The sequence below is a fragment of the Megalops cyprinoides genome, chromosome 6, assembly GCF_013368585.1.
Source record: "Megalops cyprinoides isolate fMegCyp1 chromosome 6, fMegCyp1.pri, whole genome shotgun sequence".
NCBI lineage: Eukaryota > Metazoa > Chordata > Actinopteri > Elopiformes > Megalopidae > Megalops > Megalops cyprinoides.
Window position 1 is genome coordinate 15,524,188 of NC_050588.1, and position 14,020 is coordinate 15,538,207.

General features: G+C 44.0%; 1 protein-coding gene across 1 annotated transcript; it reads left to right on the top strand.

Moving 5' to 3' along the window:
• Nucleotides 1-35: 35 nt before the first annotated feature.
• Nucleotides 36-11,757, top strand: capza1a (capping actin protein of muscle Z-line subunit alpha 1a). Its single transcript, XM_036532158.1, has 10 exons — nucleotides 36-93; nucleotides 5,738-5,801; nucleotides 6,497-6,548; nucleotides 7,310-7,373; nucleotides 7,695-7,901; nucleotides 8,365-8,444; nucleotides 8,871-8,949; nucleotides 9,314-9,385; nucleotides 9,729-9,791; nucleotides 10,479-11,757. The coding sequence occupies exons 1-10, from the start codon at nucleotides 55-57 to the stop codon at nucleotides 10,617-10,619; spliced, it is 861 nt and encodes a 286-aa protein (XP_036388051.1). The 5' UTR covers nucleotides 36-54; the 3' UTR covers nucleotides 10,620-11,757.
• Nucleotides 11,758-14,020: the final 2,263 nt, after the last annotated feature.

A 14,020-nucleotide genomic window follows, 5' to 3' on the forward strand; every position in this document is an offset into this window, starting at 1 on the left:
AATCCTGTGTTCCCATGATGCACTGAGAACTGGGGCTGGTCCAGAAGAGCCAAGATGGCCGACTTTGAGGAACAACTCACTGATGAGGAAAAGGTAGGGAATCCGTTTTAAAATTAGGAAAATCTAACAGCAAGTTTCACCCATTACGTGAGTGCACAGTATGCTGTAAGATTCAGTGTCTTCCTTCACAGCGTATTGAATCATGTGTTCATCATAACTGTGAGGCTGCTAACGTTAGCTCACTATAGCTTGCAAACCTATTCAATTATCTGGCTAGCCAAGATTCAGATTTCCTCGCAAACAATCTCACTGCACTCCCGGTTTTACACTGGGTGCAAACCAGTTATACTTTATGGCATTCACATTTCTGTTACTGGGTGATAACTACATCAATTTGCGGTTTACAATACTTAACATAATGAAGCCAAGTTTAGTTCCGTCTTCCAGTTGGGATTGGCTAGCAATCATAACCGTGTTGTCAAGACAGCTTGTTATACAAACGGCATTTTCACATTTGCTTACATATATAAGCACAAACGAGGGGAAATTAAATTATCTTGTGATCAACTTATTCGTAACTAGACTGACAGCAATAAGAAGATACGTTGCTAGCTGACTGTATCAACGAAAGTAACGATACTTCCTGTTCGGAAAATACCCCTCCCAGTGTGTACAGGCTGATGCTGGCAATCTAATGTTGGTGAGCTAAGTTAACTAGCTGTCTTGACTGTAAGTCGGTTTGATTTAGCGTGCTCATAGAGTGAAAACTGCATTTTTTATTCGCCTTTGACGTATGTTTTTTTAAAGTTGTTTGACCTATCCGCGCAGTTCACAGATTGACTCATTAGCTAACTGAATGTGTTTGGTTACCTTTGTTCGTGCATGTTTGCATCATCAGTTTGAATACTTATCACGAACTAACATGCGCCTAGCGGTTCTAAAATCCACTGACAGATTTGTTTTGCTTCGAGCGATTCATCGGTTTTCATTGGTTAAGGCAGGGACAACTCAGACGCGGTTTCATGGTTAGCTTGCTAACTGGGGTGCTCTGCAACTTGCATTTTGCAAATTGCAGGTCACTGCGCGGCCCACAGTCAGGCAGGGAACAAGATGCTTTTGCACCTCATTATAGAGACATTTTTTGCACCTTTTGCAGCGGTTGGGTGACAGTTACCTTGTAGAATTGATGAGCTTGGTGTATTTCGACCTGCTGTGCATTAGAATGTTTTCATTAGCACAAGCGGTGGGGCGTGTTCAGACGGGAAATACAATAGTGTTCAATAATATGCAACAATGCAATTTGCTGCCCATGCAGTGAATCATTGTGCGGCATTTTGCAGGTGATTAATTTATTATTCATATTTGGAATAATTTGAGTGTATATTAAATCATATTCCAAATGTAGGACTGTGCGTTTCATTTTCCGGTCACCAATGTGGTAACAGTATACTATATTTCTGACAAGAATGATAGTATTAGCTACCTACGTGCAAGCAGAAGGTCATTCTAATATGTTTTCCCCCGTATCTAGCATGAATGTCAAACAATTCATCACAAATAGGTGTACTAAAATGGACTGTGAATAAGTGTATGGTGATTGAATATTTTGTGTTGTTTCTTTGACATCATATTTGTAATAGGAATAATACATTTGATATTCTTGCCCGCAGACACTGTGGAGCTAATTCAATGACTTTCCCTTATCCTGCAGCCCTCTTTTAAATGGGAATCTGAACGCTTTCCCCAAAGCCACGAGGGAATGCTCTCACAGGGTCACCCTGTGCTAAACCAACACAGCCTCCTGTGTGACCACGGTTGATTGTGATGGGAGTGTGGAGTGTATGCCTCTGGTCAAGGGCACCGCCCAAACCACAATACCAATCTATGCCATAAATGATTTCTAAAATTGGAATACTTATTTTTGGTGTGATTGTGCCTGCGCAGGCTAGCTGCAAGACAAATTTTATCAATGATTATGAGTCAGGATTCCATATTAATGTGCATTGTTTGCCACAAATAGATACTTTTTTCCTTTATACATACTTATTTACCCTTTATTTTGGTATGCACTAATTTTTGTTGATTTTACAGGGAGTAATCATGCATTGTATGTGTATGTCCATTTCAGTAAGACCACACTTGTAAAATTTCAGTAAATCGAATGGCTTTACATTTACTGTGTATTGAGCCTATGGCAAAGCAGATGAAATGATTTGCTTATGCTAATCAAGGCCTTAAGTATATGACAGGAGACATTCTTACACAGTTCTCTCCTAAAAAGAATTCTTAGCTTATTAAAATCAATTCATACCACAGATATGCAAGTCATTTAAGGAGGGTGCACTGTGATAGGGCTTGTTCGTCCCTGTTTGCAGCAAGTGCACATTGGTTCTGTCATCCTTAGCAATAGATGTGATGTTTTCTTTTTGTTTTTGTTTTTTTGAGGCAGATCGGAAGGTCTTATTCCGAGGACAGGTCTCTCTAAAGCTGCTAAACAATAGACAAGGGTGGGGAATTCTGCCACAGACACCCAGGGCTTGATTTTTTTTGGATCAATGTTACACAGATGTGGCACAGATTCACTGAACTTTATAGTGCACAGATTGGCTGACAAAGTGAGCATAGTGAAAGGCCCATCCAGATGATTTAAAGATCAGTGGATCTGTGCAGCATTGATCTAGAAAAAAAAAACAAGTCCAATGGAAACCTGCCTGCGTTTGTGATCTCCAGATTGTTGTCAGCTTTGATTGCAGCTGGCATGTCAGTGCTTGTTGGGGAGTTTGAGCATTCCTCTCCCCCGGCGGCTGGCCTGACGTAATCGTGCAGATCAGGTGCGTGTAGGAACAGGCCACATGATGGAGAGATATTTGTGAAATGCTGTGATGTGGCAGCAGCATGCTACAAACCCTCCTCTTTGCACACAGTACACACCATGCTCTGATTGGTGCCCTGCTTGGCGCATTGGCACCAATCAGAGGTGTGCATGAAAAGAATAGCAGCACACCCTATGTGTCAAAAGAGCTCTTGTGTTGTTATGGGTGGGAATAGCTGTAGTTCCAGCTGAGTTGACACTCTGCCTGCATCAGTGTTCAGTGAGCTAAACCAGGCCAAGAGAGCTGTGAAGCATCGGTGCCCTGCTACGCCCACAGCTACCAGGAAGTCATGAGAGAGAACACCACCTCCCTCACTGTGCGGCAGCAGACGTGGCTTAACGTTCAGTTTAACTTTGATGTCTTAATCACTATTTGGCACAGGTGTGCTTTGATGTGTCGAGACAAGAGGGAATTACTACTTACTTCTTGAGACACACCTAGCAACGTTGAGTCCTTTTAGTATTACTTATTGCTAGGTATCATTAATTTGATTGGCAGACAGGATTATTTAAGTGGACATACAAGGCTGTCTTGGCAAGAATATTCAGGGCTAGTACAGTGAAAATTCAAATACATATGCTCAGTCAAAGAGATTTCCAGGTGTTTCCCTGTCCATTGCTCACATATTAATGTTCATCATCTGGAAATATGTTTGCATATGTTGACTGTGTGATAGTGCACACTGTTTGATACTCCCAGTTTGTTATAAAAGAGCAATGTTTTGACCTGCAGTGGTCCTCAACAGTTAGATTTGCCCTGACAAAGACCAGTGCACGTCAAAGAAGTATGCTCAAAGATGTATGTAGACAGAAGTGCGGTTTACTCAACACAAGTGACATGACACTGCTGCTGTTTTTGTTGTGTATATCATTGCGTGTGATTGTTTGCACCTACAGATAATTGTCCTGTTGGAATGGAAAGTATCGTTCCAGGAACAGTTCAATATAATGACAGAATCCAGTCTGGCTCCATCTGAGTAGCCCCACCCTTACCGTAGCACCTAAAATCTATGTGATACAGAAGTGTGGAACATGATACGAGATGTAGCCCATTGGCAACGCTGCAAAGCAGATAACAGACATTGAGAAAGGTGTCGCTCATAAAGCACCTCAGTTAGCAGCGTCTGTGAATATTGCTCGTAGAGTAGAATTGCTTCTTGAACATTCGTATCTGTCCCTCCTCGTAGCAGAATGTCTGTTGCAGAGATCGGAATGACACCTTTTCACATACCCTCAGCAGGAAGGGCATTTAAACAGTGTGCGATTGAACTGGGCCGGTCTACTCACTGGTCCTGCTGACCTTGCAGTTCAGCCATGTTTTCAGGTTCTCCCTGAAAGTTAAAGGCTCTCGGAACCAGAGAATGGTGCTCAGCTGGACTAATAGAGACAATGAGGAGCTGAATCAGATGCTTAAGTGCCTGCCTGGAACAGAAGCCTGCAGACAGCTCCACACTCCTGGCCCCAAGAATGAGTAGCTGAGAAGGATTCATTCTGACACAGCAAGAAGTCTCCAGTGCGGCTGGTTTTCAGTGAAATCATCGTGAAGATAAACCCCATTCATATTGCTCTTCAGAGATAATGAGTTAGCTCTTCAGTGCTAAGTTCTTCTTTTGCAGTATTAAGTTTTATCTTAAATTTCTCACAACAGTAGCTTGATCAGGGTGATATGTTTAATCGATCAGGTTTTTGTAAAACACGGAATGACCCACTGACTTCCATCTGAGACGCATTCTCCAAGAGTCTTGGCTGGCTGCCAGCAGGATTGCCCTTATCCCCCCATGTTCATTGCCTAAAGTGGTATCTGGAATATTGACAGGTCGAAGTATCTGAAACCTGAAGGCAGGGAATGCCAGCAGATCATTATAGGAAAGGGCAAAGTTCAGAAAAACCTGATATGTATCCCTGTGTAGCCACTGGCAACATGGCCTCTGAAGCCATTATTGAGCTTGTGGCCCAGCTATTTGTGACAGTTGGTCATAACTAGAGCACGGGTGACCTAAACCTGAAGAGAGAGAGAGAGAGAGAGCGAGAGAATGGTCTTTGTAAATATGCTTTTGATACGTTTCATGGTTAGCCAGATGTGGGCGTAAACAGATTTCAGTTAGATAGGTGTTTTTCATTGGAAAGTTATCTGAGAAGAGCTGGTTGCACTGCGTCCTACTGGTAGCACATTTAATGAGGCAGGAAGACCAAGTTTCAGTTAGCCATCCTGCACACACCTTGACTTGGAGCATTTCCTGCCCCCATCATACAGCAGCATAGCTGTAGGCAATCCTGTTGAGCCAGAGAGGCTAGTTTAAGTTTTTTCCTATCCAAACACTTTATACAAATTAAATCAAATACGGTGACCATATACCATATACACAAGGCCCCTCTCCATGCTTGTCACGCTACATGTTCACACATGTTCCTGTATTGCTGGCTATGAAAAGCCTTGATGTGAGATCGTGCCCCTCTAGCTTGGCCATAGAGTGTGCTGTTTACACTTGTGGCCACAGAAGAACTCCATATGCTCCTCGAGAGAGAGCTGCAGAATTCTTGTGTTCTTCTTAAATATGCCGAGTTGCAGACGCCTCAGAATGGATGCACTAGGTGCAGGTTGCAGCTGAATATATTCCACTTATATCGAGTGGAGCTCATGGAAATCGTTTCATCAAACAAAAGCAGCTGAAAATTGTAATTTAAGAAGGCTGTTTTGAAAGCCTTGTGAAAGAGTCCCCGGCAGAGTAACCTTGCTGTGTGGCACAGCTGCAGTGTCCCTTTTGGAATGTCACCCCACAGCCAGTGGGGGTGTTAGGGGGTAGGTGGAGTAGGATGGAAAGGTGTGCCACAGTAACCTCAGCTTGTTTCTTCCTCTTTCCCCAGGTGCGTGTAGCTGCCAATTTCGTCCTCCACGCTCCTCCAGGAGAGTTTAACGAAGTCTTCAATGGTGAGAAATCCTTTGAGCTGTCTTTAGTCCACAAGGTGAATGTTTGAAGGGGCCTAAATCATGTGGTGCTTTTATTTTCGGTATTCCTCCACACACAAAGTAACAGTGTCTGATAAACAAGTAACACTCAGCTGAATAAGAAAGTGCATCACATCGTAAAGGTAAGAGAGGTGTGGTGATGCGCCTCACCTCGTGAAAAGCCACTGTGGCTTAAAGAAGCATGTGTTGCCAGCTGTTGTGCCCCTCTTCACACATACTACAGGGCTTGGTCAGAACTGCAGATTTCAGTGTTACTAAAACTAATAACAGATAGATCATCCCATTCACTGTGGCCACCATGTCATCCCAGCTAACCTGCTCAGCATAAAGATCAGTAAGTCTTTACAATTTAGCACAGAGCGATGCCCTCAGTTACAGTTTTCTCTTCAAGTCACCTATAGCGCACACCACTCTACTCTCATTGGTCTAGACTCCACACGTGACACCTGGACCAATCGCTAGCAAATGTACATTGCTCTTTAAGAGATGCACAACATGGTCACTTTTTCAGGTTGATGTCATCAAAGCTTACACAGAGGTGGCAGTCAGTTTCCATCCCCACATCCCGAACTGACAGCACTGCAGCCCCTGGCCGGAGCAGACTGTCCCTTAGCTGTTGAAATGCTGGCTGATCGAATGCTGTTTTGTGCTTGCAGACGTGCGGCTACTGCTCAACAATGACAATCTTCTCAGGGAGGGGGCGGCGCAGTGAGTACAGCTTTTTTTTTTTGTTCCACCCAAAGGGTTTGTCTGGAGCCTGTGAAGCCGTGCTTCTCCATGGTGTTGACAGCCCGCTGTCAGAGGGGTGTTCTACCAGGGCAGTCAGCCCTCTCTCAGAATCACTGCTTTATCACGGTCGCACAGCGGCTCTGGCCACAGTTACATTCGTAAATCCAAGATCTGCAGCAAAGTGTGAAGGAGCGCAAGAGAGATGGTGGACAATGCAGCGGACTGATTGTGTCATGAATTTCCCAAAGGTCACCCCCTCCCACCCCGCGGCTGTTTACCCGTTATTCCTTACTCATTCTTTCCTGTTTAGGTGACACAAATGTTTCTCGCATTGTTTGCTTGTGATGATAAACAGTCCTGCTCCATTACATGACTGCTGATGCGTTTTCCTCCCCCTGGGGATTTGATTTGTGTCTTTTCCTCAGAAAGGAAAGGCACTGGCATCTGTTAACAAGGCCATTACCACGCTTCTGCGTGCAGTGAAACCTCTGTGCCCTGGCCTCCTGCAAGCCCTGGGAGTTTAAACTGCACAAGTTCAAGGGAAAGCCACAGGCCTACATCTCGCTTGTGTTTCAGCACACCCAGCTATATCCCTTTTAGTCACACAGACTGTGTTTGGAAAACAGGCCTCAGAGCGTGACGAATTTCAGTGGTATTGTACTTCTCTGGGAGTGCATTGTGTCCACACCCTGCTATTTGCATACTTAATTGCTGGTGTGTCTTTTCTTCCTCTGAAACAGTGCCTTTGCCCAGTACAACATGGATCAATTCACCGCTGCCAAACTTGAAGGATATGAGGATCCGGTGAGGGTCACCTCTATACAGTCTACAATGTTGTAGAACGTGACTGACAAATTATTTGATTATTAAATGGTGCTACCACTTTAATAACATTATATTTACAGTATATTTTATTCTATTGCATATTGACTTGTGTCATTGTTACCCAACCCTCCCCAATTTCAACCCATGACATAAGTCTGTAACATTATAGCACTACGTAGTGGTTGGGCAGATGAGGAACAGACTAGCAATACAGATAGCCCATGTAACGATGACAACAGGACAGCAAAGATAAATGAGCACTTGGACCCATTTCCATCCATACCTGCACCTCTGCCCCAGGTCTTGATCACAGAGCACGGGGACTTGGGCCATGGGCGCTTCTTTGACCCCCGGAACAAGGTGTCCTTCAAGTTCGACCACCTGAGGAAAGAAGCCAGCGACCCGCAGCCTCATGAGGGTGAGGCAGCCCTACGGCCCTGGAGGGAGGCCTGTGACCAGGCTCTGAAGGCATACGTCAAAGAGCACTACCCCAGTGGCATGTGCACGGTATGTCGTGAAGGTTGCGAAGAAGGTTGCGAAGATGTTCAAACACTGTTTGAATTGTGTTTTACGCTGAAGCTGTTAAGTTTATCTCTGAGCACACAAAAGATTGTATTTTTGTACCAGAAGCTATTTCTCTGGATAAACTGACTCCGCACAGAATATAGGTTACTGCCAAAAAAGTGTTTCTGAAAGAATTGCTCACAGGACTTATTATTCATTGTGCATCTTGTAACTTAATAAATCTTGACTGAGCTGTAAACAGCAAACACTCCTACACTGCCAGTCATTCTGGCTCCTGTCTGTCTGTAGCCATTTTTCTTAATCGGGGCCAGACCAGAGAAGTGGTTGTGGTCACATGTAATGGGATTGCCAGGGCGCGTAACGCAAGAAGAGCGTTGCTCACACTTGCAACTGCTGTTTGTATCTGTTGCTTGACTCTTGACAGAGAGTGTCTCATTCCCTGCAGGTCTACGGGAAGACCATTGATGGGCAGCAAACCATCATTGCCTGCATTGAGGGTCATCAGTTTCAACCCAAAAATTTCTGGTAGGGTTGCTGTAGCAGTGTCGGTGTCAAGTCTTCAAAGTGCCCTAATGGCATTTTCTAAAAGGCATGCTCTCGAAATAGACAAGTGTCTGTCCTCAGTTTTGCAAACTAATCTTCTGAGTGCACAGTATGTCTTCAGCCTTCATTGTGCCCAAGTAGTCCTGTACTGTTACTACAATGCAACGATTTCATTTGTTGTCTGTTCTGCGCACTGTGTGTTCCTGTGGTGGCTTGCGTTCTGTAACTGTGTGAAAGGTGCTATTATCTGTGCCCAGGTCCTGTGTGTAACCACAATTATTTTAAATGATATAACCGTGTGACAGGGGGGGCGTGTTTTGTGGCCAGGCCTTTACATGCGACCGCAGTGACTTGCATGTGGTGACCGTGTGAAAAGGCTGTGTTTGATTAGTGACCATCCCCCTGTAGGAACGGCCGCTGCAGGTCTGAGTGGAAGTTCACCATCGGCCAGTCCTCCACTGAGGTGGTGGGAGTCCTCAAGATTCAGGTGGGCCTCAGATTGTCCCCGTCACATGTGTCCCCCAGATGGACCGATGCAGACAGATCCCTGCCTGTTCTGTGCCAAGCTCAGTCATGTCTGTGTGATTAGTCATTCTTGCATAAGTCAAGTCTGGACTGCAGGAATGAATGAATTAAACGTTGCTGTTTTGAAAAACACTGTTTGGCATTGATGGTAAAATTTATGGCTAGTGAGTGTTTTCATATAAATTGATACATTTGTTTGAAACACTGTGTGTTTTGGTTTGGTTTTCCAGTAGAAGGGTGAAAGGCAACACATGAATGACATCAATGAATTGAATCATCAGCTTATGTGTTTGCTCATCTGACTCTGTCTCTCCTCCCTGCATTAGGTGCATTACTATGAAGACGGCAACGTCCAGCTGGTCAGCCATAAGGATGTGCAGGAGTCAATGACAGTGTCTGTGAGTTGTCCCCTGGAGGCTGTCTATCCGTCTGTCTGCCTGCCTGCTCGTCTGTCCGCCTCTACACACCCGTGCTGCTGCTGTGCTGTGGTTAGCTGACTCACTTCCTGCTTCCCCGAGCACGCTCAGTACCTTAAAAGGAAGTGGGTCAGAGAAGGGGATCAGGCCTTGCCTTCACACAGCTCCCTCTAAAGAGCCGTCTGCCCAGCGGACACCAGCAGCTAACCATCCACTGAGCAGAGAAATGGTTCTTTTACAGCCACAGCCGTTCTGCTGATGTGTGCTTTTATCACCTTATAGGCTTTGCTGGTTTAACCTAGTATTTCTCCTCTTGTTTCTCCAGAATGAGACTCAGACTGCTAAGGAGTTTGTGAAAATCATTGAAAATGCAGAAAATGAGTACCAGGTAACCGTGGTTTAAAATGCCCCACCTTTTCCCCTTCGGTTTTCCTACTCAGTAGTTTCATAATGATGAACAATTATAATACAATCAGTCTCTCTGTTTTGACATTGTCATTTTGATTCATAACAGGAGTTGATTCCTAATTCAAATCACAGGCATTGAAGTTCACATGTTATATGACTCATTAGTAGAGGTGGGAAATGCCAGACTACCAGGTGTATATAAACCCACAGTCCACAGACAGGTCAAAAAACAGAGCATAAAGTGTTAGTGCTAGTTGTCTTTGTTATTGTACCTAGGGTTTTCTGTGAGGTAAATCCCAGTGTTTGGGTGGATGTCCCAAAGATGTATAACTCAACCGTGCAAAGGCCAGTGACTCACTGTGCCCAGCTGAGTACTAGCGCTGAAATTCTTTTTTAAATCTTGATTTATTATTCATTCATTTAGCTCATGTTCGTTTCAAAGTGCAGTATGAAAATGTTAAATCAACTAAAAGGAAACCACTATACTATACCATACTATACTATACTAAACTAACCATAATAATTCCCTGAACAGCACAGGGTACTCTTAAAACAGTCAGTGCTTTTTTATTGTTTGTTGCTGGGTAACAGATACTGTACGAATGAGCTTCGGAAGCAATAGCTAGGAATGACAAACAGGTTCAATACCGTTTTTCCTTCCTTCCAGACGGCAATCAGTGAGAACTACCAGACCATGTCGGACACCACCTTCAAAGCCTTACGCCGGCAGCTACCCGTCACCCGCACCAAGATCGACTGGAACAAGATCCTCAGCTACAAGATTGGCAAGGAAATGCAGAACGCCTAGATGGGCGTGCACGTGCCCGCTGGCATTCCAGACATGCGCACAGGCAAAACGAGAGAGAAGAGCAAAGGAGAAACTACAGGAGACTGAGCAGAGTAGAAGGTGCGGTTTGCAGGAGTATGGTCCCGTGTGTTTATTTTTCTGTTGATATTTCTAAGAAGCCAAGGTTTGAATTTTTTTTTTTTTTTTTCTTCGAGAAAGGATGACTTCGCCTTCCTCGGCCTACCAGAAAGGTAGCCCGCCGCTTTAATGGGTCAAGCGCTTCAGCTAAGCTGCGGCTCTTGTCACGATTCGAACAAATCTCTGCAGTTGATGCCATGGCAGTTTAACCGGTCTCTCCTTCAGTGTTCATCATTTGGTTCTTGTTTCCACAGCTTTTAAGAAAATGTTTTCTTCTTTTCCAACTTTCCTTGCAACCTGCTCTCAGCCCACGTTCCATAGGCTGGTGAGACGTAGGTGCCACAGGTAGCAGTCAGTCGGCATCTGCATGTTCAGCAGGCCCTTAGCTCTTCCACAAGGCAGCGCTTTTCTCCTCACAGTTTAAGGCATGCTATGCCCCAGCCTGTCCGCACCTGCATAACACTTGCACACGACACACACGTCACCTCGTACTTGTAAAGTGAGTTCCCCCTCAAAAGTTAAAAAAAAAATCTGTTAAGCAAATTTTGTCCTCATCAAGCTCTTTCCCATGGTAAAGATCTCCATAATCGAGTTGCGTGACATGCTAAACGTATATATGTATATGTATACAGATTTTTATATATGATTATGCATTGTTTTGGTTTATTCAAGTCTTAAAGTGGCATCCCCTAGCATAGTGTCTTGTGCTTCTTTTGACACTCCTTGTCCAAATATGCTATTGTATCGCAATCCACAAAAACAAGTTCTTCTTCCAGGCATCTGCACATTACCAAGAGCTGGTCCCCTCTGTCTATGCTCGCCAGCTGTGTTGCAGTGTTACTGTGCTCCCTGCCTGCTGCCCCCTTCTGGTGTAAAGTATAAGTGCAAATAATAAAGAGGGTCAATCAAGTCATCCAGTTTCTGTAAATGTCCAGTCTCCTTCCCTGGCTGTTGTTGCTCTTTTTTTTCCTTTTTTACAAAATGTAAGAGCAAACATGTATAATTCAAAAGGAATAAAGGATTTGCACCAAAACCAAAATGTTATGTTTTAATAACTGATATTAAAATCACTGATATTACCTCAATACCTTTCATTTTAGATGCAGTTATAGAATAACACAGATCATAATGTTGAAGTTGTCAATTTCAAGAGTGTCAGTGTGTGAATTTTGGACCCCAGTTAAATAGTTGCTCCACTATCTCAGATTTGTTCTGTGTGCTAGTACACTTTAGTTTTGCTGAATCATACAATGCACAGGGAGTCCTGCTAATTGTCTGTCTGTCTCGTTTGTAGTTCTTGTCCCTTTTCCCCATTCATATTGTAAGATGTGGAGGTGTGAAGGGCTGAATCATGCCTAGGGTACTGTATATGCAGGCTCCAGCAAGTGGACAAATTCGGGGCTGCTCCTCCCTCATCCCTTCCATAGAATCCTGCGATTTTAACTATTCACAACTCTTACTTCCTGTCTGCCCATGTGCAGTAATAATAGGAGGAAGTCAGACATGAGAAATACACAAAACACATTAGTAGCACCGAGGGAAGATTTTTGATGACTGATGGAATGATTTTCCCTCCTGATCACTGCTGATGACCAACCTCAGCTCCTTAGCCCACTCCAGGCCACTTCCTCTGATTGGTTTCAAAGAGGGCCAGTTGCGTGCACATTATGTGCCAAGAGGAAAGCAATGCAACCTTGCTGCGATAGAGAAACATGCCATTTTAAAAAGCAGAACCTGCTGTTGTGAGCAATAAACACATGACATCCATGAGGCAGATGCAGTGGAAGAGTTTGTGAGCTGAGTCACAGCCTAGCCAGATGTACCATCTATTGCAACAGAGGGCTTAGGGTGGCATGTGACCTGTAGCAAAAACATAGATCCCTTTGACACCTAGCAGCGCCACCTCGGTTAATGATAACTTTTAGAGCACTAAGTCATTAGCATACCTGTGACATGCATAAATTTATGGCCTCTCAAAATTGTTAGTGGATAAGGTATTTTGTAATGGCATTGTTGGAATTCGGTGAAATTGCTTCAGTATTAATGTACTTGCAAGCTAACTAATAAAACTGTTAACACAAAGAATTTTAGTCTGGACCTCGGTTGAAGGAGAGAGAAAAGACTTTATGGATGGTCTTCAATACAGCAAGGCTTCTCAGGCGATGGTCGACTAAGCAGAGTTTCAGATGTTACACTCAAAGTCTTGTGCTCACAGTCTCACACCTTACACACTCCTCAACCCTCTTGTGGTCCCGTTCTTGCCCCATCTCCTCTTGAGGGCAACCCAACAGCAACCTGAGTAGTTAGAAGTGTTTACATAAGCCTTGTAGGGTGTTTGGGTTTGCTCAACCTTGCCATGGCCTGGGTACTGGCAGCTAATTGGAAAAACATTCCCTGAAAGGTATCCTTGGATTGATAGTAAGCACATGCTGACCTGACTCCTCTCTGCCACAAACAATGACAGGGGAGGCAGAGTGGGAGAGTAGTTTGTGGGGTACAACCGAATGGTATGCACCTATATCACCCATACAACCAAGTGGTATGCACCTATATCACCCAGGACAGACCTAAAGTATGAGGTAAAAGCCAAAGATCACATGCAGAGCCCAAGGTATGAGGTATCACAGTTGTGTTTGATATACAACTATCTCAGCACCCTTAAGCGGTTAAACATAAAGTGACTGAACTGAGAACAACTACTTGAGTGTATGAAACCATGGGCCTCTCAGTTAGTAGGCCTGCACCACATACACACGATCACAGCGTGCATGTGCACGCGATTAGTTCAATACAGCAGCATCACATTGGTAACCTGGATTGTGTCACATAACCTGATTATGTGATCACCCTAAAAGCTACATAAACACAATTACACAGTTTATACCAAGTATGGTAAATAATCACTAAATAATCACCGTTATTCTTCAGCATTTTTCAGTAGCTCTCAGGCAAGGTTATTAAATCACTTACAGTGAGTGGAGAGCTCATCCACAACAGCAACATGTGTTTAACACCCACCTGGTTGATCCGAAGTTGTTTTCCAGACACCATATTTGTGGTGGAGAAAGGAAATGTTTTTTTTTTTTTCCAGACATGCCAGACTGAAAGATATAGAAATGAAATAGATATTAACAATCTCTTAGCCATTGCCAAAAGTGACATTGTGAAATGCAGTTGCCGAAAATGGGTCAAAGTCCATGGATGTACTACAACTGCCAATAAAATACTGCTATAGTGGCAACTGTGCAGTGAGTTAGGACCTCTCATCTCATCTCACTCTTGTC